We start from the raw sequence: 25,848 nt of genomic DNA, 5'->3' as shown, positions 1-25,848 counted from the left end.
TAACTCATTGGCCAACCAAAAAGAACAGTCAAGTAATCTACTTCCAAAAAATCAGCTCTTGAGAGCCTTGTGGAACTCATCTCTATTTTGATACCCATAAGATCATGAGTTGGTTATTCACTGTGATTTACATTGAAACCATGTTAACTTCAAAAAATTGTTATTTTAGCTAAGGTAAGAAGAGGCTCTGTCATGGTTTTCGGTTATTCTTACTCCTGATGTTCACCTCTGTGGTATTTACATAATCTATTGTCAATTTAAGAATTAAGAGTGAAGAAGTGGAGTTTAGCCTGTCAATCAGGTCACAGCTTGATGACCTCATTTGGAGCCGCTAAAGTGATAAATATCTCGCTGAAAGCAGGATACAGACTCACTCCCTGAGAAATGCTCTACTGACAAGACACATTGAGCTACGCTGACAAAGCCTATTCCCTGGGAACTGTAGAAGCCACATGGAGACCCCTGCCAGCACTGAGATCCTTACAATGCCACTGGATCCACAAGACTTTCCACCCACTGGCCTGTGATTTTCCTGCATCCTGCATCATTGCATGTGTTTCCTGATCTGAAGTGGGCTTTATAGATTGGTATCACACATATGGGCTAATATTGGACTTTTGGACTTGATCTGGACTGGGCTGGGGTGTTTTCTCAATATTCAAATGCTCTTGTATATAAAGCTCTTTCTTATGCACATATGAGTGTCTATGAATTTGTTTCTCTAGTCCACCCAGACTAACAAAATTGCCTTAGGTATTGTTTTCCCCTGAGTAAGAGCTGAGTCTAGTTAATGGCTTCTAACCAACAGAACCTAATATATATGGTAGGTGTCACTTCTGTATTGGGTTATAAAAGTCTCCAACTGTTGTCTTGCTGGTATTTTTTCTGGCTGGTATTTTTATCTCTCATGCTTGCTCTGAAGAAACTGGGTTCTTCTGGGACAACAACTAACAAGTAACTGAGGCCTTCAGACCTCAGGGAGCTGAATATTGCCGATGATCGTAGAGGAAGTGTAGGAGCAAATCCTGCACCAGTTGAATCAGAGACTGACTGTGGATCCCAGGGCTTGAAACAAAAGAGCTCGCTGAAAAAGCAAAATACCGGACTCACTGCAATTAGTTGATTCTGACTCTGGACACACAGAACTGTGAGATAATAAATATGTATTTTTTTAAAAGCCACTAAAGCCTGGGAATGATTTTTTATGCAGGCGTAGATTAGCAATACGCCTCACATTCAATTCATCAGTTATTCTGTGGTGCATAATTATATATACAATCTTATTATATCGTTGCTACCACCTTCTTCTAAAGCAATATATCTTATGTAATTATTATGACAACTTACTAATAGTATGCATTTTTTAAAAAACTTTTGTCCTTGATCTCCTACTGGTAGCCTGTCAAATTTATTTACTCAAATATCTTGGTCTTCCCTGGCCATCACATAGGATCACATGCCTTTCCCCTAATATACTCCCTTGCTTTATTTTCCTCTTAATATGTATCACAATTGAGCATTTTATATACTTTATTTATTTCTCTTACTGTTTTTCTCTAGAATTTACACTTACCAAGGGCTGGTAGATTTATGTTTTGCTCACTGCTATCTTTTCAGTATAGGGAGAGTGTTTAACATATAATAAGCTCTCAAAAACAGTTGCTTTATTAATAAATAGATGAACAATTTCCATGTGCATTTGTTAAAAGAAACTGGAGGAAGAACTCTGTTATGAAGAGGACATGCATCACATGTATGCACATTGGCATTTGTGTGCCACTTAAAGCCATGAGGAACTTTACATTAATAATGTGCTAGTCAGTGGGGTGGAATGAAGCCAACTCTTGGCTCTTCCTAACAAACAGGAGTAAACCTTGGCATTCAATACTCTAAACTACAGATATCAGACAACATTCAAATTAGGCACTGAGTCAAAACACTAATTAAAATTTACATTTAAAAGCTAATTGAGCTGTGTTCGCTTGGCACACATTATTTCAATAGAAAATTACTTTTTTCTTTTTCTTAATTAAAAAGAATAAATCAAAGTTGATAGAGTGTTTCCTTTTGTGGCTTTAAAATTACTATTCAGAATCAACACCTGTACAGAATCACTTAGGGCACTTTACAATGTCTGTAGTATCTCCATTGACTTCTATGTTGAGGCCTAACCCTGACCCTCAGGGCCTACAAGTTATTATTCAAAGACGAGGTTACCAAACTTGTTCATCATACATGTTGTACAGTGAACCAAAGTGTCAGCAGCTACCAGGCATGCCTATCTATTCAAAATTATATGCATAATCTTCTATAGCAGTATGTTATATTAGGAAATGTCCACAAAATACATAGCACAAAGATTGAAAGAGCGAGGATATATGCTGATGTGGTATGGAGGGGAGGACCCTGTCTGAGCTTCTTCGGCTTGCCTCTTGCCATGAGATAGATGTCAGTCATGTCTCTATCCATCTGTCTTTACCTATTCTGATACCAACCACACCCTACTTCTGTGCTGGGTTCTATAATTCATTGCAATGGCCACACAGAACACGAAAAACTCACAATGATGGGGGCTTATTAGAGAGGATGATAGGTTACTACGTGTCAGGATGAATAAACAGTAAGAATACAATGATTGGCCCATAGCCACACCTGTCCTTAGCCAGCAGCCAAATCTGTTTCTGGTCCCCAGCCTTTCAGGAGTATGGGCCCTTGGCCTCTGCCTCTGTAGACCAGGAAGCCCCAGTCTCAATGCTGCTCCTCTGTTCTGTCTGCTGGTTTCATCACCTTGATTGACTTCTGGTCTTGGCCTGATTCCTTTACTCTGTCCCGAAGTCTCTGTGTTACAGTCTCCCGTGCCTCTGGTCTTGGCCTCTGCCACTCCAAAGAGAGATCCAAATGTAGGATTTCTCTCTCTGTCTTCCTGATTCTGAAAGGGCTCTTCCACACAGAAGGATAAATTTGATGGAGGTGGAGCTTTTCTCTTTGGGCTGATCATACTCTCAAGGAAAACAAAGGATAGTGACTAAAGTTACACTTGCTAGTAATGTGACGTCTATTAAGGACACCCACCCCCCCTTAATCCTGTAATAGAGAATTCCTTCCAGTATTGGATTATATCACAGGCAGAGGTTAGAAGCTATCATGGCTGAAAGGCCATATTAATCAACTGTACCTCAAAATAGTATTTTAAAAATATTTTTAATTTCAGTTATTATTGATGCCAAACGCATTTTTGTCTTCTCTAAATATTATTAGCGATACTGTTTAGCGAATGGTCAGCAGTTAGAAACCAACAGTTTGCAACCTCAGGAGAAAGACAGATTTTGACTCTGATAAACAGTTACAGTCTCAGAAACCTCCCGGGGGTGGCTACGAGTCAGCATTGACTCGATGGCAGTGAGTTAGTATTTAGTGAAAGTGATATAAATGAGTATGCTGCACTATATTTTTATTTCATTAACCTTTTCCCGCCCCCCCAGTATCACATAGTTCAAATCATGGACAATTATTACTTTTGACCATAATTATACTAACATTTAAAATAAAGAACATCCACTGTGTTGGAGAGTGCTTATGTTCTACTACAACTTAGAACTTAGTGAGGGTGTTGGAGATTTGGGCTGAAACAAGTAGACTCAGCAATGTAGTTTTAATAAAAGAAATATAACAATATTCATATTGTATTGGATAAAAAATCAGCTAAAGTATATTTTTTAAATGAAAGAAAAAATAAATAGCTATTATTGATATTGTCATTTTATTATTGCTAACCTCATTAATACCATTCATTGATGACTATTATTACCATTGTAAAGTAAGAATATATGGTTCAGAGATGTTAAGCTTCTGCATTTAGAAAATATCAGCACTAAATATCACATGTGCAGTTCATCTGATTTTACAGTCCAGTCCAATAAACATGCTGATGAGCACCTCCTGTGTGTTAAATTAAGTGAGATAAGTGTGAGAATTCAAAAAATGCAAACCTAAAAAGTGTAATTTGGGATTTCAGAAGAATTGGAGATTCTCTAGATTGAATTTGTTCAAGCCAGATTTCCAATAACTGAGGGGAAGAGTGAAGCATGTGACTCAGGTAAAAGGCTCTGGTGGTCATCGCAGGAATGGGATGAAGGTCAAGCACAAGGCTGGAGATGCCACATGGCTCAGAGTGGGTACTGGAATGAAGAGTTTTCTATTCTTTGATTTATTTTTATATTCATCCTGCAAGGGAATAGTGCTTTGGCATTGCTTGATGGGCTGGAAGAAGTGTGATATTTGTTTCTTATCAAAAGCAAGACATCTAAATACCTATGATAGCTTTGAATACAAGTCAAGCCTGGAGTGAATGTCTGCATAGTTGTATTGTAGAATGCTTCCTGAATTGGGGGTGCTGAAACGGCAATTGTGAAAATAGTTCTTGTGTCACAAGACAAAGGTGATCCTTTTTAAAAATACTCTATGAAAATCTTTATCATCCAAACTTCAGGAAACCTTTCGATCTCTCCTGTGCCATAGATAAATGATTAAAAATGGCATGTATAACAATTATAAGAATTATTGGGCAAGGGGATCAACAATATACTTAAGTAATTAGAATTTTGAATTAATAATTATAAATTCTCCTAATATTATTTAATTTAACTTTTGCCATGGAATGATATTATTTTGCTTCTTTCCTTTGGTTTTTAACTAAAATTTCAACTTTGGAAAATACATATAGAATAATACCCTGATGATTAAAAATCAAAACATTTAAAAATTATATTTTCCAGAAGTTTCTTAATTAAAGATAAAGCATCAGAAGGAATGTTAAGTGCTGTAACACAAGCCAAAATATTTTTCTTAAGCCATAAAACCAAACCAAATTCACTGCCATTGAGTTGATTCCAGTTTAAAATGACCCTGTAGCATCAGGTAGAACTACCCCTGTGGTTTTGAGACGAACTCTTCATGGGAGTAGAAAGCCCCATCTTTCTCCCATGAAGTGTCTGGTGGTTTTGCACTGCTGTTCTTGTGGTTAGTATCCATGGCTCCTTAAACCATGACAGCATGTAAAATATATACCATTACACACACACACACACACACATACACACACACACAAATGTATATCCACATATCCACATGCTATTGTTTACATTAAATATATGCCTAAATAGTAATTATAAATACAAATGCATACACCTAAAATATACAGATTAAACATCACATATATGCTGATCTCGAAACTCTGATCCCATTTCTTAATTCTTTAAGATGATTTCAGGTTCTAAGTAGTTATTTCAGAAAAAAAAGTATTGGAATATATGGAAACTGAAAAATAAAGATTTGATGTATATCTGAATGGTAGACTAGCTTTTCCTATAATTTAAAAAGAACTCCTCCAAAGAGTTTAACCAGCTGAGAATATAGTTGGCATCTGCTCAAGAACTGAATATATAGATAGCCTTTCTCTCTTTCCCACAGTGATTCCAGCATCAGAAACATAGTCCAGTGGTTCCCTCTCCCATCCGACCTCTACGCCTTGTATTTTCATCTTGAATCTTTGCAATTTACCCTTATTCATCACCTTGCAAAACTCCGGCTTACCATCAACATTTTTTCTCCACAATTGCACTCAACTAATCATACCTATTTGGAACACACTTTTATTTTCCATTTCACTGAAGGTAATTTGCTATCATTGTGATGTCACTATATAAATGCTTATTGCACCTAATTTAACCACTTGTTTATATTTTTCCTATTCTTCTATAAAGGGATGTAAACTTGTAGAAGACAGGCAATATTACACCTTAACATTTTAAAATCAGCTCCTTGCATATTTTGCAGCACACAACAGCCAAAGAGTAGCATGTACTAGCTGGAAGTGAGACAGACACCGTTGTCTCTCATAGGTTAAGAGACAGTTGCCAGTCAATGTTGCCAGTCAAAACAAAGCTACAGTGATTATTCTTTCAATAAACTTTAAATGAAATATATTATGCAATGAGTCTCAGAACCAAACTCACTGCCATAGATGCATGGTGACCCAATGGGAGAGGGTAGAACTGCCTCAGTCCTCACAGTTTGCAAGGCTCTTTCAGCAATGGAAAGCCTAGTCTTTCCCCAGAGGAGCAGCTAGTGATTTTGAATGGCAGACCTTGTGTTTTAACAGCCCACAAGGAAATCATCACACATCAGAGCTCCTTTATAAAAACTCAAAGGCCAAACCTACTGCTACATAGTTGATGCTAGGGTTTCCAAGATTGTGAATTTTTGTGGGAGCAGACAACTGCATTTTATCTCCCACAATACGTATAAAAATCCCCAAATGTCTTTAGACCTCTTTAAATGTCCTTTGTCTCCTGGTTCTTCCTTATTTCCTTTTACTTTCCTCTTGTCCCAGCATCACGTTTGGCCTTCATTTGGGTTTAGTAATTTCTCGCTGATACATTGCTCTTGATTAAGCTACATGAGGCATCCTATGCCCTTCTCTCCATTGATTTTAGTTCACTGGTTCCCTTGTCTTTCCCACAGTTGGTTTACCCACCCCACTTTCTCACACCTCCCCTTCTCGGGTATTCCCCTGGAATCAATGGTCCTGATTTTTCATCTCTGAATTATTTATCTTGCCTATCTTATCTAGATAGACATGCACATACATTAAAAATGCAAAAACACTACATATGTAAATATATATATGTATAAAAAGAGGGAATAGAACTATGTACTCATATCTACAGGTTAAGAATTAAGATTGCAGATGGACATTGGGCATCCACTCAAGTACTCCCTCAACACAAAAACACTTTGTTCTAACAATCCGGCATTCTGTGATGCTCACCTACCCGGCCTGATCGCTGAAGACAAATGGGTGCATAAGTTAATGTGGTAAAGAAAGCTGATGGTACCTGGCTATTGAAAGATATAGCATCTGGGGTCTTAAAGGCTTGATGATAAACAAGTGGCCCACTAGCTGAGAAGCAACAAAGTCCACATGTAAGCAGCACACCAGCCTGTGTGATCATGAGGTGTCAATGGAATCAGGTACCAGGCATCTAAGAAACAGAACAAAATCATACCCAAGGCAAATGGAGGTGGGGGGGAGACCCAATGCACATCATAGACAATTGGACATCCCCCTACAGAGAGGTCACAGGGAAGTCATTAGACAGTCAAGGTGCAATACAGCACTGATGAAACACACAACTTTCCTCCAGCTCTTTGGTATTTCCCTCCCCCCACTATCATGACCTCAATTCTACATAACAAACAGGATTAGACCAGAACATGCACACTGCTGCAGACAAGAGCCCACAACACAGAGAATCCAGGATAGATTAAAAACCTCATGGCCAACAAGGAGAGTAGAGATCAGGAGGATTAGGGAAGGTTGGGAGAGAAGGAAAACAATCACAAGGATCAACCTATAACCCCCTCTCAGGAACAACGGAAAAGTGGGTGAGAGGCAACGGAGGACGATGTAAGATATGAAAATAATCTATAACTTATCAAAGGTTCGTGAGGGAGAGTAGGTGGGAGAGGGAGGGGGAAGAAATGGGGAGCTGATGTCAGGGGCTCAAGTGGGAAGAGAATGCTTTGAAAATGATGATGGCAGCATATGTGCAAATGTGCTTGCATACATTTACTGAATGAATGTATGGATTGTAATAAGAGATGTACGAGCCCCCAATAAAAATATTTAATAAAAAGAAAACAAAACCAACCCCCCAACCCCCACCCACCAAATGAACTCGCTGTTATTGAGTTGATGTTGATCTTGATGGTGACCTGTGTTACTGCTCCATAGGGTATTCCTCTTGGTGATTTTTCTGCATCAGATTCCTCTGAGCTTCTTTCCAGGTGCTGGTGGGTGGGTTTGGGTGCCACCTTTAGGTTAGGAGTGGAGCAAACACAATTTGTACCATCTAGAGATTTCCAATAAGTATATTGTACTTTTCATTCAAATCTGATGCTCCCAAACTGCTATAATAAAAATCTTAAATTCTGCTTATACTTGGTTAAAAAAAAAATCTATTTAATGGAAACTGGTATGCAGTCCCACTCCTGAATTAACATTTTGTTTACTTAAAGTTTTACATTTTAAAAGCTTCATTTGAATAAAGATTAAAAGAAAACAAAGCTTAAAGAACAGTTTAATGAGGGGTTTAAGCAGAACTCTTCTGCATTGCTGCCACTGGCATTTGTTTCTCTAAAATGTGCTGCTGCCTTCAGCAAATGGCCCCTGCCCTTTCCTTTAATCTTTGCTATATGCTCCCACGGTTTGTCCTTTGTTGGGTCACTATGAAATCATGGACTTCTCTATTAGGGTAAGGGATTTTTGAGTTTGTTGCATATTTAAAATACACTAGCCTAGACACATTTTTTTCAACTGAATTATGAAGTCGACTAAATATTCTGGAGAAAAGACGATATTCAATTATATCCATGGATATAGATACTCATGAAATAGACATCAGCAGGTGAATAAAGAAACAGCAACTCATTGTATGATTGGACGTAGGTGTATAGATGCATCCATGAATCTAATCCCCAAGTTTTGCCCTCTGAACAAATTAGTCGGGTTTCTTTAGGCTCAAGTTGTTTGTTTTTTTCATGTACAAAAATTGCACTTGTCTTGAAAATATGATTGTCAGATATAACAAGTGAAAAAATATATAGGATGCTCATTTAAATCTAAATTTCAGTTCTCAAACAAAAAAGAATAGCAAAAGTATGTCTTTAAAAATGCATGGGATATACTGCTACCGAAGATTACTTATTGTGCTTTTGAAAGTCACCCTTAACTGCACATCTTGTGTTTTATCTGACAATCCTACTTGTTGATGATATGTAAAGTACTTGGCAGAAGATAAGAGTCAGCTAATGTGGTAGCATTAGGCTACAATCTTACAGATATAATTACAATAGCTTTTTAGATCCTGTGCATCACATGATTACCCAGCTCTATGGTTCTAACTTCTGCTCACCTTATATTGATTCTCACAACAACACTCTGGCAGTAAATACTATTATCATCTCTCTTTTTAAAAAAAAAATTCCTGGTGGAAAATAAGTTTCACAGAAGTTAAGGGCCTTGTTGAAAGCCGTGTACCTCCTAAGTTGTTGAACCATACATGATTGGCATCTTGTACATGGATTTAGATCCTAAATTATTCATTATTACCCTTTGACCAAAGAAAGCCATATATTTTCATATTTTTAAACCAGGCCTAGGTTTGTTTTTTGGACCAGTAAAAGTTTTTCTGATATTGATTAAATAAGAATAGTTATCCTGTGATTGGATTAATAGATCTGACCTTTCTTCTATTAGTATTGAAGAAGCATGCTGGTCTAAGACAATATGGAGAATGAGGCATTGTGAATAGAACTTGCATTAGGGAGACCAGGTAATAAACAAAGCTGTATCAGGAAAGAAAATCATGGAAGGAGAATACTGACTCATAAACCATTTTATAAGTAACTTGTTAGATATAAAGGGTAATTGAGTTATTTAATCCAGATATGCACATGAGTGACTAGAAAAATTGATAAGTCAAACGATGAATGATGTGATGGACATGAAGAACAGGAAGAAGTCAGGGGAATGAAGATTATGTTGACACTGAACTCCCCCACATTAAGTGTGAGTAATTAAGACAAACTGTGAAGAGACTAATACATTTGAATTTTGTGCTTAGAATTTCAAATGAAGAGCCATGCTAATGATGGCAAGATTGAATATGTGCCCACAGAAATTAGTTGCTGAAGTGTGAAAGAGCTCAGATGAATTGGTTAAAAAGGATATCGAGGACTCTTGAGGCTAGATTTATTAGCTGGATCATTTCTTTAGTGATGAAGCTCTCCAGAATAATTTCAAGCCATAAGATGGAAAGAAGCACTAGGAATTGTGTCATTGCCTTTGGTAAGTTTTGCTTTTGTCATTTTGTTGTTGAGGAAATGGGTATTCAGAAAATATAGTAAATTGGAAAAGATCAAAATGTTGAAGTGTCATAGCTTGGGTCACTTGTTGTTTATAAATAAAACACCAAAAATATTAGAAGCAGTGTCAGCCAGAGGTTGTAGCACCGATTGGAGCTAGCTTTTATGCGTGTACAGAAATAGCAAATGGTTTCTCAAGGACAGTCCAATTGCTAGAGATACTGGGCGAAGGAAAGGGAAGAGGAAAAAGTCAATCATAACTTGTCAAGTTGAGAGGTGTTTGGAACTATCATCTTCAAAGAAAAACCTAGAAGATTTACATTATTCTACCTCAAGAACAAATTATCTTACTATATTCATGGGATCAGTAAAAAGAGCTTTTGAAGATAAACATTTCATTCCAAATAAATTAATCATTGAAGAATTCAAAATCGAAATTAATAATAGATGATCAAACCACAACACATATTTTTCTTCCATTTCATGAGATGTCCCATGGGATTTATTTTTTTCAATAGGCTTTGCTGCAATGATATTATAGTGTGGTCGGTTGATCCACCACTTAGCTATTGTAAAGTGTTATTTAAATTCTTTGCCTTTTGAGTTGCGTACTTTTCTAATGAATGTAATTTTGTATTAATGTTTGAGGAAATTTTTTGTCCATATTTCTCCCTTCAGCATTGTGGGGGCAGGCAGATGAGTGATGTGAGTGTGATCGATGTTGGCTGTTGAAATGTAAAAACATGTGTCAACAGGCAATCTGTGAATGTTGCTAGATGTCTGTGAGTTCTCTGAAACTAAATGATGCCAATATTTCCAAACTTCTCTGAAACTTAAAAAACTTAAAGATAGTTTTCACATCTGGTATCTGAAACAATTTGTGTATCTAGTGATTTTTCTGCTACCACTTCCACCCATTTAAGCGTTCATTATTAAACTTTAATAATAAATTCTTGGTATCAGATGAAAAATGGAACAGTTGTAGGTGTGCGAAGATAAATGCGATGATGCTGAGATTTGAATTCCCTGTAACTATTAACTTATAATGCCTTGGAAATTGGGACACTGGGATACTCTAAGACTTTTTGTCTGACCCCCAAAATATATTTTTGAGATATGCTTAGTATCGAACGCTATTAGACACAATTATCCTTCTTATTTTATCCTTCTTTTAAGGATCCTTGCTAGCACCAAAGTTAAGTGCTCAGCTGCTAACCAAAATGTTGGCAGTTCAAATACATCAAATGCTCCAAGGGAGAAAAGACCTGGCAATTTGCTCCTAAAAATATAATTTAAGGAATCTATGAGTAAGTGTGGTATTAATCTCTTTTAGAAGAATTAGGTCCAGACTAGTCCCAAGGCCCTCAGTGAGATGGATTGACACAGTGGCTGATCAGTGGGCTCAGGCATAGGAACAGGACCGTGTGGTTCTTCATCCAGTTGTGCAAAAGGTCACTATGGGTCAGAGCCAACAGAATGGTACTTAACAACATCACCAACAGTCCCAAGGTGTTGGAGATTAATGGTGTCCCAAATGTCCAACTCTTCCATGATGCTTCAGCTCCATTCCACCCCCCTTAGCTCTTGATCCTCCCTTGGTATATTTCCTCACATTCCTGAGTCCTGTGAATTGCTGCAAATCTCACAGAAACGCAAGAAACTTTGAAAAACTGTCTGTCTCACATGATGGTGGGTGCTGCTCAGTCCAAATCCAAAGGTCAGGCAGGAGTGAGCAAAATGCAGGATCCAGAGCCCAAAGCAACCAATGTCCAAGGGTCAAAGCAGGTCCTCTTGCTTCTACTAAGATTCAGTCAGGAAATAGAAGTCTGGTTTTCCAAAGGAGGCAATGCATGTGTGACATGTATAGTGGCAGCATTATCTATCCAAGGAAAACAAAGAGTACCTGGTCATGCCTGGTTCCAAGGTAGAATCTTAAGGATGACAGCACAGAAACAAATAGTATGGCCTGATCCATACCCTCTACTAAGGTCAGGTCTTAACCTCATCCTGTTCCTACTTGTTAGCAAAGAATGCCCTATAAAATGGGACGATAGCATAAGTCCAGAATAATATATCACATAAGGAATTATGGCTAGAAGGTCCATCTTAATTGATTATAACTCAGGCAGTTCTATTCTGTCCTATAGGGTTTCTAAGAGTCAGACTTAATGCGATGGCACACAAGAACTTCTTTCTTCTACACACAATGAAGTTGATGTCGAGAGAAGTTACACACTTTTTCCAAGGTAATCTATCCAATTAGACTTGAGATAGAATTCCTTCTCAAGTATTATTTTCCCTGTCACATATTCAGTGCTATCTTATTCTGCACGGTACTGTTACTGTTTTAACTTTGTAATATTTAAGTGGGTCATCATGTTCTATTGAATGGAACACAAGATTAGCATTGAGCTGTTAGTACTGGAAAATCACAGGTGTGGTTCTACGCTGTCCTATAGGGTCACTGTGAATCTGAATCAATATGATTGTGGTGAGAGTACTTAATGTGTATACTTAGCCTTTCTGAATATTGACTTCTTAATTAAAAAAAATGGTGGTAGTAGTCTTATGAACTAGTGAAGTAATATTTGAAATTGCTTGCCGAGAAGTTCATTAAGCAAACAAGCAGAACTGTCATGGAAATTGTCATGAAAATGGGGGGAGAATTAAAATTCTTAATAATGTTCTCCAAGGCACAGACACACTAGAGTTAATAAACCTTAGAAATCTAACATTCTAGTCTTTACAACAGAGGCTCACTACCATACAGGAGAAGCCGACTCATAACGACCCATAGGACATGGTAGAACTGCTCTTGTGGGATTGTGAGACTATTCCACTTTGCAGAAGTAGAGGGCTCCACCTTTCTCCAGAGGGCAGCTGGTGGTTTTGAACTACAGACCTGCGGTTAGCATCCAACAAATAACCACTATGCCAGCAGGGCTCATAATAGTGGAACATTCTCAAGACTGTTCAAGTCCCCATCTCACCAGCAATTTTGTAATTTCTTGAACCTAGAAAAAGGTTCTTAAAATTGGGTGTCATACTTTGTATATATTTTCTAATCCACACAAAAGAACCATCAGTTATTGACTATTTCCAAATTTTAAAAAACCTGAGAATAGATGGATGAAAGAATGAATGCTTAACATAATGCTCAAGTTTCCTTAATATCTTTCTAGGCACTCCCTACCTCTGCTCCCTGAAGTTTACTTGGGCAACTCTCCTCACTCACATCATGTACTTACTGAAGCTTTAGATTAAGTCTTGGGGAATTTTCAGAGCCATCGACCAAATTAGGTCAGCAATTTATTAAGCTGTAGACTCCCTTAAAATACAGGCATATTTTACTTGCAAGAAAACGATAGAAATGCCCCTGTTTGGGTAAACTGAGGACATTTACAACACCTTAGTCAACTTATGTGCACAGTGCTCAATTGATAAAGTAAAATGACACATTCATTAGTATTCTTCCCTTAGACAATTTCAGATGACTAAACCCAAGCAAGATACACAGGTTATTTGACATTCTGTCAAGAGTGGTTAGTGTATCAGGCAGATTGTCAATTCTGAAGACAAGTTACTATTTGTGCAAGTTGCTCATTCTTCATTGGTCATAAATGAATCAGACTTGCCACAACAAGTACAAGAACTCGGTGTCATTAAGTAGGCCAAGTGTTTGAATGAACTATCCAATTCCGGGTTTTGTTGCAGTAAAAGCAACACATGGACATTTTGAAAACAAGAAAGCAGAAAGTAACTGCCTTTCACTTGTTACTAAAATGATTGCACAAAAATAGAATAGAAAATTCCGTGTGAAGGAAAGCAAGAAGAATCTCCATTGAGTGATCCTCTGTTGAGCCAAGATGTAAAGTAAAACAACCTGGCAGTAAAAGGCTCATTCGTTAACTAATTCCAACCACACAGAACTCCGCAGCTCCACAGGAGAGTGTTCAGTGATCCCTCCCTGGTCATAGAGGGTCTCCGTACCGAAAATTAGATTCTGACTTACATAGCATGTTGTCCCACAAAAGTCTTCCTGACAAATCACCAGATGTTGTCAACAAAAAGAAAGAGCCTCTCATTTGCCATCAGATCTTTAGGAAATCGAATCGTTAAGCCAGCAAAAAATATCTCACCCTGTGGAGCCAAGCACAACACACTTGACACCTGTTCAAAACTGCTATTCCAGAGTCTCATGCTCGAATTTCCCCAGTTGCATAGAGTTGGAGACTACCTCTAAAACACACAAACAATACCAAATGGTTATCAGACAGCCAAGGGAAACTTTATTCATCTTAATATAATAAGATTATGCAGTATAGACAAGGTAAATTATCCTTTATGCAAAACGAGTGGTGTGATTACTTTTAGTCATACAAAAGACATTCACTATCATTTTTACAGGGAACCCTGGTGTAGTAGTGGTTATGAGTCGGGCTGCTAGCCACAGGTCAGCAGTTTGAAACCACCAGCCTCTCCTGGGGAGGAAGATGGGACTTTCTAGGCCCGGGGAGAGTTACCGCTCAGAAACTCACAGCAGCAGTTCCGGCAGGTCCTGTAGGGCTGCGAAGAGTTGGTGTTGACTCAATGAGAGTGCGCTTGGTTTTGGACTTTTGAGTCATCATTTGTACACAGGGTCCTGGGGGCAGGGGGAGTTAAGTATTGAACAGATAATAGAAATTTTGGCAATTCAAATTCACCAGCCACTCAGGGGGGAGATGAGGTAGCCTGCTTCCCTAAAAGGCTTACTCCTTTCGGAAACCTTATGGAATGATTCTCCTTTCACACACAGAGTCACTATGAGTTGGAATCTACTGGAGGTAGTAGGTTTGTTTTGGGTTTAACATTTGCACTAGGTACAGTGTTAAGGATGGCTTTCTGTAACTAAATTTATTCTTCCCTCACAGTCACTAAAAAGGAGTATGATTTTATCCACATAGAAATCTGAAAAGAACATTCTGAGCTGAAGAATAAATGCTGGCTATTTTGAACCAAACAGGGTCATCCAATTCATTTGAATGTTCTTTGTTCAGTTTAGAATGACTTATCCCCCAATTGTGGTGAATGGGATGGGACATTAAACTGGTGTGGATTATGAGAAAGTTTTTCTAGCAGGGGAGGGGTAGTCTCTTTTCTTTTGCTGCGTGGTATCATATTTTGAAACGATTCCAAGATTACGTACACTGAGGATGACAGAGCAGAAAGATGGAAGGACCCTGGGATCATGATAAAATCATTGAGCCACCTCATTAATAAGCTCAAGAGCCATGCCATTAAATAATTAATTGTTATGCAATACAACTAATTTTCATATCCGTTAAACCAACTTACACCTGCTATTAGTAGTACTGAGGATCTCAAAGAAACGAGAATTGGTTACATAAACAATTGATTAAATATACCAATGACTGTATTAGAATTGTGTACATAGATGAGGCCAAAGCCCCCTTCAAAGAAAGCAGTGTTAAGTTGAGTCCTACAGGACTTGCGACCACTATATTTTGAACAGAGAGAAATGCAAGCTCCAAAGCATCGGGCAGGAATGCACCACAGTGGAGTCAATTCTGACGCACCATGGCCATACGGGACAGAGTAAAATGTTTCTTAGGTTTCCACGACTGTATATCTTTACTAGACAATACAGCCTCATATTTTTCTTGAGGAGCAACCAGTGGGTTCAAGCTGCTGACCTTGCAGCCCAACCTGTAACACTCTGAAACAAGAGGTGAACCTTCAGGGCGTGAGAGCGCTCTGGAATTTGACTATTTTTTCTGGATTAGGAGCACCAAAGGGGCAATCATTAAACATTGGGCAACTAATTGAAACATAGTTCACACCAACTAGCTGCTCTGAGAGAGAAAGGGTAAGCATAATACCGCCAAGATTTTCTGCCTTCGATATCTGGATAACCAAAACCAAATGCACTGCCACCAAGTCCATGCTGACCACCCGGTTGTAGGTTAGGGTCACTGTAACTGTTTACAAGAGTCGAAAGCTCAGTTTTTCTCCCGTGCAGCTGCCAGTGGTTTCAAACTGGCAACCATGAGGATTACAGCCCAATGCATAACCACTACAGCATGTCGTTAGTGATGGTAAACCAAAACCTCATTGCGTTAGTCAGTTCTGATTCATAACTACTGTAAAGTTGCCAAGGCTATAATTTTCACAGAAATAGATTGCCACTTGCTACCGGTGAGAAGTGGCTGGTATGTTCTCAACATTTGGTTCCCAGCCTAGGGTTTAACCACTGCCCCACAGCAAGGACTCCTTGCTGTCAATCAGGGAAGTACATATTTTTTTACAAGGGTGTGGAAATGGCAGGGGCAGAAATTGAAAGGAAAAAAGATAGGAATATTGAATTCAACTTTGACCCTTGTGTTTGAGACACCAATCACCCACCATGGCTAAATGAATATCTCACTAATGAACTCTTCGGGAGAAACTAGTTATACAATGTGTTAGTTAGACAGGGTTCTCTAGAGAGAGAAAACCAAATTGCTGATAATATATTTATTTATAAAGATAATTGGATATATAACAAGAAATGAACTGTTAAATCATATACAGATAAATATATAATACAAGAAATGATTGATTGCATTATAAAGCACTACAAATGGCTCACTGCAACTCACTCCCATGAGAGAGAGTTGTGAGAGACTAGCAGTCCTTCAAGTCTAGTCTGCTGCCAGATCTTCCTCTATTTATAGAGTGAGCTAGGCTATGTCAGCACAGCAGCCAATCACAAGGAAGGTCACCAACTGCCAGCCAGGTAACCAACTGCCAGTCCCCAGCTCCAGAGATGTCTTAAAGGGACCTCAACTTACAGCGACACAGTCCACAAGGTAGGCATCCCACAGGTAGTGTAGCCTTTAATTGAGTCACAGAACAAGCAAGGCAGCCGCACACTGGTCCGATGATCAAAGAGCGAGACAAGAAAGACGGGGCTCACCAAGCCATTTATCTCTCCGCCCTTCAGTTAACCCCACTTTTGTTTATCGGCCAGGCTGGCACAATAAACTATCTCATACAATTTACTCGTAGGTTAAATCTATTGGAATGTTTGATCAAAATTCTTTGATAAACACCAATGATTGTTGATCAAATATTAGGGAAGGTTTTTTTGGTTTGCTCCCCTGTGCCTTCCCACCATCTTGTTGAAACTGTTAGTTTTAAAATTAAATCAATTTTTTATATGTAAAGATGAGTACTGCTTCTTCTGCTCTATATAATTACCATGTTCCCCTTCATTACTATTTGACTCTTAAATTTCTTTAGCACTCTCTCTCTGCCATAGACTGCTATGGGTTCAACAAGTCCAGCTACCTTTACTTGCTTCTATCTATAGATGGTTCATTTTCCCACACTTTCCTCTACAGTTAGATGACTACTGGCTTATGGAATGTACATATGTATATATACATGTGTGTGGGTGGCAGAGGGGGGGTGGTGGGAGCTACATCTAGGCTTTTCTTTCCTTATGTCCAGGATGAGACATAAAAAGACTGAAGCCTGGGCAGCTTGAAATCCCTGTGTTGGTGACTTGCTAGTTTCAATCACCAACCAGATCCTTCCTCTGACCTCCAGTCTTCTATATTTTGTATTAGAGTTCAACTTTCAGAGCCTGGGCAGCTTTAAATCCCTGTGTTGGTGACTTGCTAGTTTCAATCACCAACCAGATCTTTCCTCTGACCTCCAGTCTTCTATATCTTGTATTAGAGTTCAACTTTCAGAGCATCTAGTGACCAGAAGACTATAGTTTACAGTAGAATCTCTAAATTCATTTTTGAGCCTCTACTTGAGTTCAAACTCATTCAGACTCCATTGAATTCCTTCTGACATTAGCAGACAGCAGTGAATAGCTTTGCCCTCTAGCAGAGGGCATTAGAAAGTGGATTATAGACATTTGGCTCTAATCCAGGGACAAATGGCTTAGCCCTAGGGGACTTGTCTGGATGTACCCTGAATAGAAATGGAAGTGGTAGGGTCACCTTGCTAAGGGTCATATCCTTACTGCCTTGGCCAAAAGTTCCCGAACCAACCTTGTAAACTCTTCTGTCTAACATAATGCGTGTTTCCCAATACCCACTGTGGTGGTCCCACCTACAACTGTAATATATTGAACTGCCTTCAGCCTTGCTTTTCTAACAATCCCCTTTCCCCTCCCTCGTCCTTTTTAAACTCGGATTCTCTCCAGATCTTTGGACAGTATTCCGCCCTCAGGATATTAGATTTCCCTCTGGGTCGTGTATCCTCACCTTTGTCTTGCCTCTTCCTGTTTAAGGCTTAATAAATATTCTCTTTAAATTATAGTTGAGATTTGGGTTCTGTCTTATGCCAAAAAAGAACCAAAGACTGCTATTATTATTAGCAAAGTCTGATTCATTCAATTTAATGAAATGGGCTGACTTGAATTTCATTCATATATTGCTAGTTGTTAAATTAAATAGTGTTTTTGAGAAGATATTCAGTATTACTTTTATGCACAATGTATTGAAAAATAGGTACCAGTTAAATCTCCTAAACAAATTGCTCAGCAATTGCTTTTGAAAATCATACTTGAATTATTGATAAAACAGAGATCAAATTTAGTGTTTTAAGTAGGAACCAAGTATTACAAATTAAAGCTCCCAGAAGCAACCAACAATGTACTTTGTAATTCATGCATCTATATAGTGTTTTAGAGTTTATTACATACATTTATTAATTTACTATTACATTGGGTAGCATTACAAGACTAAATATTAATGTTCAAAAATTTGAAGTGATATAAGATTTTAAACGCAATATGATATATTGGTTTGTTTTGAGTTTTGCTTTCAAGTCGAGGAACACCCAGCTCTGCAGTACTCATACAATCTCATAAATACCAACAGAAAAAGTGATTTTACAAATTAGATGTATTTTTTGAAAAGTAGATTTTTAATGTATAAAAAGGGAACTGAATTAGGCAACAGAACTGTAAAAAAAAGCCTCTCAACTCAATTCTTTAATTAATTAGATGGTTGTTAATGAATGAATCACTTTGCTTATTGAAATGTCTTTCTGGGGGAAAAATGGATTAGATTTGTTGTTTTATAAAAGTTGGGAAAGAAGCTTATGGTTGTAAGGTCCTATTTATTCTAGTATCCTGTTACTTTAGGAATGTTTGTTAGTCTACTCATTTTAGAAATACAATTTTAATGTTGCAAGCAAGGTTAATCTAAACCAGAACATGGGCTTCAAAATGTTTGTAGAAAATTTCCGTTTCTTTTCATTCTTTTTGTTCTTGAACTTTCTGAAACCTCCTTATTGCTTTGTTTGCTTTTGTTTGGGGCTAGAACAAAACTATATCTGATTGAATAACAATGGATAATTAAACAGTTTAATATTGTTTTTTAAGGCCTTGGCCCAAAGCCCTATCATAAATCAGAACAGTTGAGAATTAATTTTAATATAGATAAATCAGATTACTATAGCAGTGTTGTAATTTCAAGTGGCCACTGCAAAGCCAAAATGCATTTTTGCAACTCTTCATTTTTTTCTTTTCTTTCTTTCATTTTTTTCTTTTACAAAAGATAAGAATTGGAGGGACAAATTATTTAAACTAGAGAATAAATTTAAGGTAAATTTCTATTGCTCACTTTTGCATTGGTTTGTGACAAAATTTTGTGTAATACTCTATTTTCATTTTTATGTAATAGGGGTAATACAATTAAAATGGTATTGGAAAGGTCATTTAAAATTCTATGCTTTTAAAATTTTACTCTTTGTTAAAGAACCTACAGAAAACTCTTACGGGGAATTATAAATAAAACAGAAACAATGTCCTTGTATTGTGCCTGAATTAGAAAACTGTGCTAATGAATTTTACATTGTTGTGTAAAATAAAAACTTTCTTCCAAATACCCATCATGCTTTCTTCACGTTGGGGTTGGGGGAGAGAATTGCTAGGATTACTCGTGTGTGAATTGTATATTGTAGGGATGCTATCAGCTGTGTGTCTTCCTGAAAACAGGTTGAAAGATGATGTTAGTCGATCAATATTAAATGACAGTGGTACATATCTTTCCCATACAAAAAGTGAAGCAATAATTCATTATTTATTACACTGTAAAGGGAAAAGAGTGAATTAGTAGCAATGTAATGGTTTTAGTAGGTGAAGAATTGAGGCTTTAAAACCTCCTATTGATTCTCTATCATGCACGCTCTATTATCCTACAATAACTCCGTGAAGGAGGGACCTGTGCTCTCACTGCGGGGTGTTGCAGATATCAAAGCGGAGAGAGCTTTGACTGTCTTCGTGTATTCATTGGGAGCCTCTCTCAGTCTGGAAAATGGACAGGGTGGGAGCATGCAGGCAGGCTTTGTTTTCTCAGTGTCCACCCTTGCCTCTTCTCTGTCGTTATATTTGGCACAGGCCATACATAGGCCTAGCTGAAAAAGGGGCATGATGTATGTGTGTGTGTGTGTGTGTGTATGTGTGTGTGTGTGTGTGTGTGTGTGTGTGTGTGGAGTTTCTTCAATGGCTGCCTTTGAAGATAGTCTGTGTGCTCTTTCCTGCTGGACGCTAATGTATTAGCCCACGACTTTTTCTGAGACAAGAACCACTTTGCTTATCCTAAATAGGGCAATCCTGTTTAGTTCTCAACATTTGTCACATCAATAAACCATGGTAAACTAATGCACACACTAAAACACACACAGAGTTTTCACGATAGAAGGGGACTTCAGAGGAAAGAATACTTATTTTAAAGAAAGGACTTACAAAAGAGAAGATTTCAGCAGGGGGCATATACTTTAAGAAAGCAGACTGGGACAAGTGGGGCTTCAAATCACATGTTGCCAAATATATTCTTTGTTCTGAAAACTTGTTACAAAGTTCTCAATCCCAAAGAAGTGCATGGAAAATTCTTTGGAAAATAAGTGGGGAGATTGTACATCATCTCACTTTTATGGGTAGTGCATTAAAGCTTACAGAATATGATGCTTTAATATCCCATTCCACCTTGAAAAGTCCCATGGTACCGGAGATGCCATTAGTTTAATTTCCTTTGTGGCTCTCTTGGTTGTTCAGCGGACCCCTGCTTGTTAGGCCCCAATTCTCTACTCTCTACTCAGGTTAGCCCCTGGCTTCTGCTGATGTTCTCCATCTAGTTTGGTCTTCACTCCTGGCAGCCATTGCCTGAGTTCTGACTGGAACAATCTTCTGGAATTGCTCTAGGCCTGTCATCTGTAGCTTGGCCTCCAGCCAGACTGATTGCTCTAGAAGCTCCTTCTGCCCCCTTCCATTACAGTTCTGCATTCACACAGGAACATAATCCTCTTTAGTCGTATTAAGTAATGTATTCAATAGTAAATAATTGAATATCTGTACTGTGTCAAATACTGCTCGAAGTACTTAGGATATAACAGTAACTATAACTGAAAAACAATACCTTCCCTTATGGTCCTTGTAAAATGGGAGCTTCATTTCAAACTGAATTATCAGATTCTTTAGAGCAGAGTCTGAGACATAAATTTAGACACTTATGATTTACCAAAGGAACTCCTTTCAGGGGAAAAAAATGGTAAGGAAGTATGGGAAACATGATTGAGAAGTGAGAAGAGTTAATCATGATGTTGAAGTCCAGCTTAGGTCCAATTTCATATTAATTTGATCCATAGAGAGCCTACAATGTAAATTTCCTTTAGAGATTTCCCAATTCACAGATTGATCCACTGTGTCAGCAGAGGGTAGTTCTCTAGAGACAGCTGACACTCAAAAAGGCTAGAAGATGGTACATCAGCCATAACCAGGAGATCTGAATGGGACAGAAATCAAGCCTTTTAGAAGTGTTTGTGTTAGATGAGTAATTTCATATTCTGTCTGGACCATGGGGTTTCTCTCATGTGAAAATATGATGGCCTTATGAAAATTCTGGTCTTCATAAATTAAAACAAAACTTTTCATTTTCTTTTGAGTAACTAATGAGTTTCAGAAACGGTGATAGAATTCATGTTCTGAGTCTGACAAAATGGTTATCAATATTTGGCAGTATATGGATTAGGAGAAGAAAATGACAAAGATATAGAAGCATTGAAGGAGGGCCATATGATGTCTTTCAACATTATGTACAGTAGGAGTCAACTCTGGAAGCAGTACTCAGTTCTGGTTGGTGACTGCAGAGAGGATGCGGGATAGCTTTCTACACAAAGTGACACTCTAGCCAGTTTAGTCAGGGCTGTTCAAGGTAAAGTTTTGTTTTCTATCCAAAATAATAGCACTTGGGTATGAAAAAGGATTATAGCTTCCAATGACAATGAACTTTTGAGTATAAATTGGAATGTAAAATTTCGAAACTTCCAAATATAAAATTAACTCATTTAAAAACATAGGTACAGTACTCTGCATGATATATTTACCATTCCAGTGCAGGCTGTAACTCACAGTCAATTTCCTCTCTGTTGGTTTCCCACCAAAGCAGTAAATACATTTTTCTCATCCAATATCTATCAAGGCAAACTTCCAAACAGTGACAGAGACTAGTAGAAGCAGTGGACAGAAGAAGAGAAACTGAGCAGATCAAAAGTTTTATGGCATAGTAAATGATTGGGGACAACTGTGAAACAGGTACAAACCATAGACAACTCCCAAGTTCCATGCTGAACATGATGAATGTAAGGAAGTAGTAGCTAATCTAAGTGGGGAAAAAACCTCATTAAACTCATGGCTGATGATGACTCATTAACTTTCTTATTTCAGGCTCTTGCTTTTTTTTTTTTCCTTAAAGAAAAGATATGCTAAATATTTTTGAGTGGAACATGAGGTCCCTGAAATGAATCTGTAGTTTTAATTCAAATGTTCTCTAAACTTCTTAAATATAATACTATGCAACAACATTTTCCTAAATTCAAGACATGTTTTAAATATATGCAATGCTATTTACCACTTAATATATTTTATCTGGTTTTTATTTTCATTAAACTTTTAAGTGGATTTAGGTCTTTCAGTCCTCATCCTTGTTTTCATTCTTATTTTTCTGTATTCTTACAAAACAAGACCCCCTATGAAAGCCAGCCATTTGTGATTTATCCTCTTTCGATTCCTCTTCCTTACTCCCTCATTCCGAAGCACTAAGAGAATGAATGGGTTCTATTATGGGCCCCTTTATTTTTCATAAGGGTGAGAATTATGCATAGAAAGATTTTCTCTCCAACCCTGTTGGAAACAGTGCCATAATTGTATTCATCCTAAATTGTAAGGATGACATTGACTACAACTTTGTTTGCACTCATTGTTGCCTTTGAAATGACCCCACTTTTCATGGTACTTTACCAGACAAATAACTTACTAAAATGGCACAAGTTTTATATCAATCAGTCATTGATTAGGGTAAGTCCTTCTTATTTTCTTCTATTTTTATAGCGTTTTAAAATGAGTCACATAAGAAAATTGTCATTTTATGTTCTTATATTTTGATTCTAATATTTCCATTAAGATGAAGGTTGGTAGTGTTCAATTATGATATGTTTTATTGTAATTCATGTGCATAACAAATAAAAAGTAATGTATTAACAAAAGTAAGCATTTAAGTTGAATAGGGTGGCATTTTTAATAGGACAGAAGAATACCACAAAGTATTTCCACTTAACTAGCCTTAGCATTGTAGTTACTTTGAAAAACTGAAAAGAATAAGACTTTAATCAGCGCTTTCATAAGAGAGCCCATTCAGTGAAGAGTCTACTTACTGCCTCATTACAGTGGTGTGCAGGAGGGAATGTTCTGCTTTCCACCTTTGTCATTTACAATGAAAGTGAGCAACAGATCAGAGTGGCCCTTGACAAATTCCTTGCGTCTCTGCTTTGGTATAGGATGTTTGCATCGTTTGCTCATATCATCATGGGGAGATTGATGTCGTTGTGAATAATGTTTCTTAAAGCAGAAAGTAGACTGAAAGATGCTATTGCCTTTTGTTTTTCTATTAGTCGCCATTCTTCGCTAGTGATTGCAGCCATCGGAGGATGCCTGCCATACACATCTGAGGATGAAAGATGGATCCATTGTTGTCTTTAGGTCATTGACCCTTGGAATTGTTTAAATTCTGTTCTGTGAAGTTGAATCAACAAACTTAAAAGACAAAGTAGAAAAATATGCAAATAATACCAAGTTCAATAGAATCAGGCAGGTGATAATGTGGGAAATCCTGATATTTCTTTAATAAATCTTATTTCCCTATTAATAATATTCTAAACTTAGGTGTTCACAAAAGTTTAGTTTTCTAAATATATTTAGATTCTGAGTTGGCCTTTGGAGTCTAATTTCTATAGCTAACTTTAAGATTCCACTGTTTATAGCCAATCAAATTAATGGTACAGAAATTACTTTTATAGCATCCACTTTCCCCAAATATAACATGCTGATAATAGATTTCATATTGAAAATTCAACAAGTTGCCATTATCACAAATGACATTTTGTATTTTTCTTGTGATTTAAAGTTATAGGAAAGAGATAATACTGATCTTAAATCTGACTGTATGTAAACATACGGAACTGTCCAAAAGAAGAATTTGAAAAGCATAATTGTTAAATTCTTTTCATAAACAGAAATAGCATTGACATAAACTTGATTGAATTTTAATTGGATTGAAAAGTAAATGAATATTACACTTCTTCTCAAGCTACCCCACAGAAAGTAGTTGACAATGAAAACAGTGTATCCTAACCCATTTAAGTTCGTCTTACCAGTAGAGACGATGAGCAATCTGGATGCTTTGTAATGAGCGGTGTAGTAGGAGCTGGACCAAGGGACTTTCAAGGTTCCATTCAAACTTGATAGCCTGAAGTGAGAGATAGAATTAATGTAGTAGTGAATAGTTGTTTACAAATGTTGTAGAAATATAGGTAGCGCAACATTTACTAAGTAAGTAGTTTCCTTGTGTACAATTCAGTAAGGTCAATGGCATTAATAATACTGAGCGCCCATCACCAGTTATGGCTGTCAGCAAACCCCTCCCCCACCCTTGCTTTTTCTTTTCTCCCCTGGTAACCACTGCTAAACTCTTCTCTCTCTGTCTTTGTCTATGTTAGAGTTTCATATTAATGAGATCATACAACATTTTTCTTCTTTTGATTTACATACTTATACCAGCAGTGAGTTTTCAGAGATCATCCATTAAGGGATGTACCAGGAATTCATTTCTCTTTATGTCAGAGTAACATTTCATTACACACACACACACACACACACCTGGTGGCATAGTGGTTACACGTTGGGCTTAATGTGATCCGCATGATTGACAGTTCAAAACTACCAGCAGCTCCACAGGAGAAAGACTGGGCTTTCTATTCCTGTAAACAGTTACAGTCTTGGAAACCTGCAAGGGGTTGCTATGAATCAACATCAACTCGATGTCAGTGATGTATATATATATATATCTATAATGTTTGTTTATCCATTTGTCTGCTGACGGCTATTTGAATGGTTTCCCCTTTGGGCTACAGAGAATAGTGTACAGTGAAGAGTACCACAATGGACACTGGTGTTCGATTAGTGCTCAGCTTTCAGGTCTCTTGGGAATATTCCTAAGAATAGAATTGAAGAGTCACATGCTATTTCTATTTTTAACATTTTGATGAACTTCCAAACTATTTTCAACGGTGGTTATCCCATTTTGCATTCCTCAAAGGAATAGATAAAGGTCTCAATTTCCCCACATCCTTGTTAACATTTGCTATTTTGTGTGTATGTTTACTGTTTTGTTTTGTTTTATTTTGAATGTTTTAAGACATTTTGGTGGGAATGAAGTGTATCTTAAGGCAGTTTTTATTTGTACCTTTTAATGTCCAGTGACATTGATTCTTTATGTTTATTCTTTATGTTTTTTTGCTGCCCTTAAGCATATATTGTTGATGAAATGTCAGTTCAGATTCTTTTTCCATTTTTTAAAACGTTTG

General features: G+C 37.5%; 1 protein-coding gene across 3 annotated transcripts in view; it reads right to left on the bottom strand.

Moving 5' to 3' along the window:
- Window positions 1–25,848, bottom strand: part of PIK3C2G (phosphatidylinositol-4-phosphate 3-kinase catalytic subunit type 2 gamma) — a 471,530-nt gene that overhangs the window by 220,592 nt on the left and 225,090 nt on the right. For all 3 annotated transcript variants that reach the window (XM_045288491.1, XM_045288490.1, XM_045288492.1), the window contains one exon: window positions 24,637–24,731. In XM_045288491.1, coding sequence (XP_045144426.1) covers window positions 24,637–24,731 — 95 coding nt within the window. The remainder of the gene's footprint in view (window positions 1–24,636; window positions 24,732–25,848) is intronic.

This window comes from Echinops telfairi, unplaced genomic scaffold (assembly GCF_000313985.2).
Source record: "Echinops telfairi isolate 266 unplaced genomic scaffold, ASM31398v2 ScPeMD7_21;HRSCAF=78, whole genome shotgun sequence".
Lineage (NCBI taxonomy): Eukaryota > Metazoa > Chordata > Mammalia > Afrosoricida > Tenrecidae > Echinops > Echinops telfairi.
Note: the sequence above shows the minus strand (reverse complement) of the source record. Positions and strands in the feature narration are given on the sequence as shown.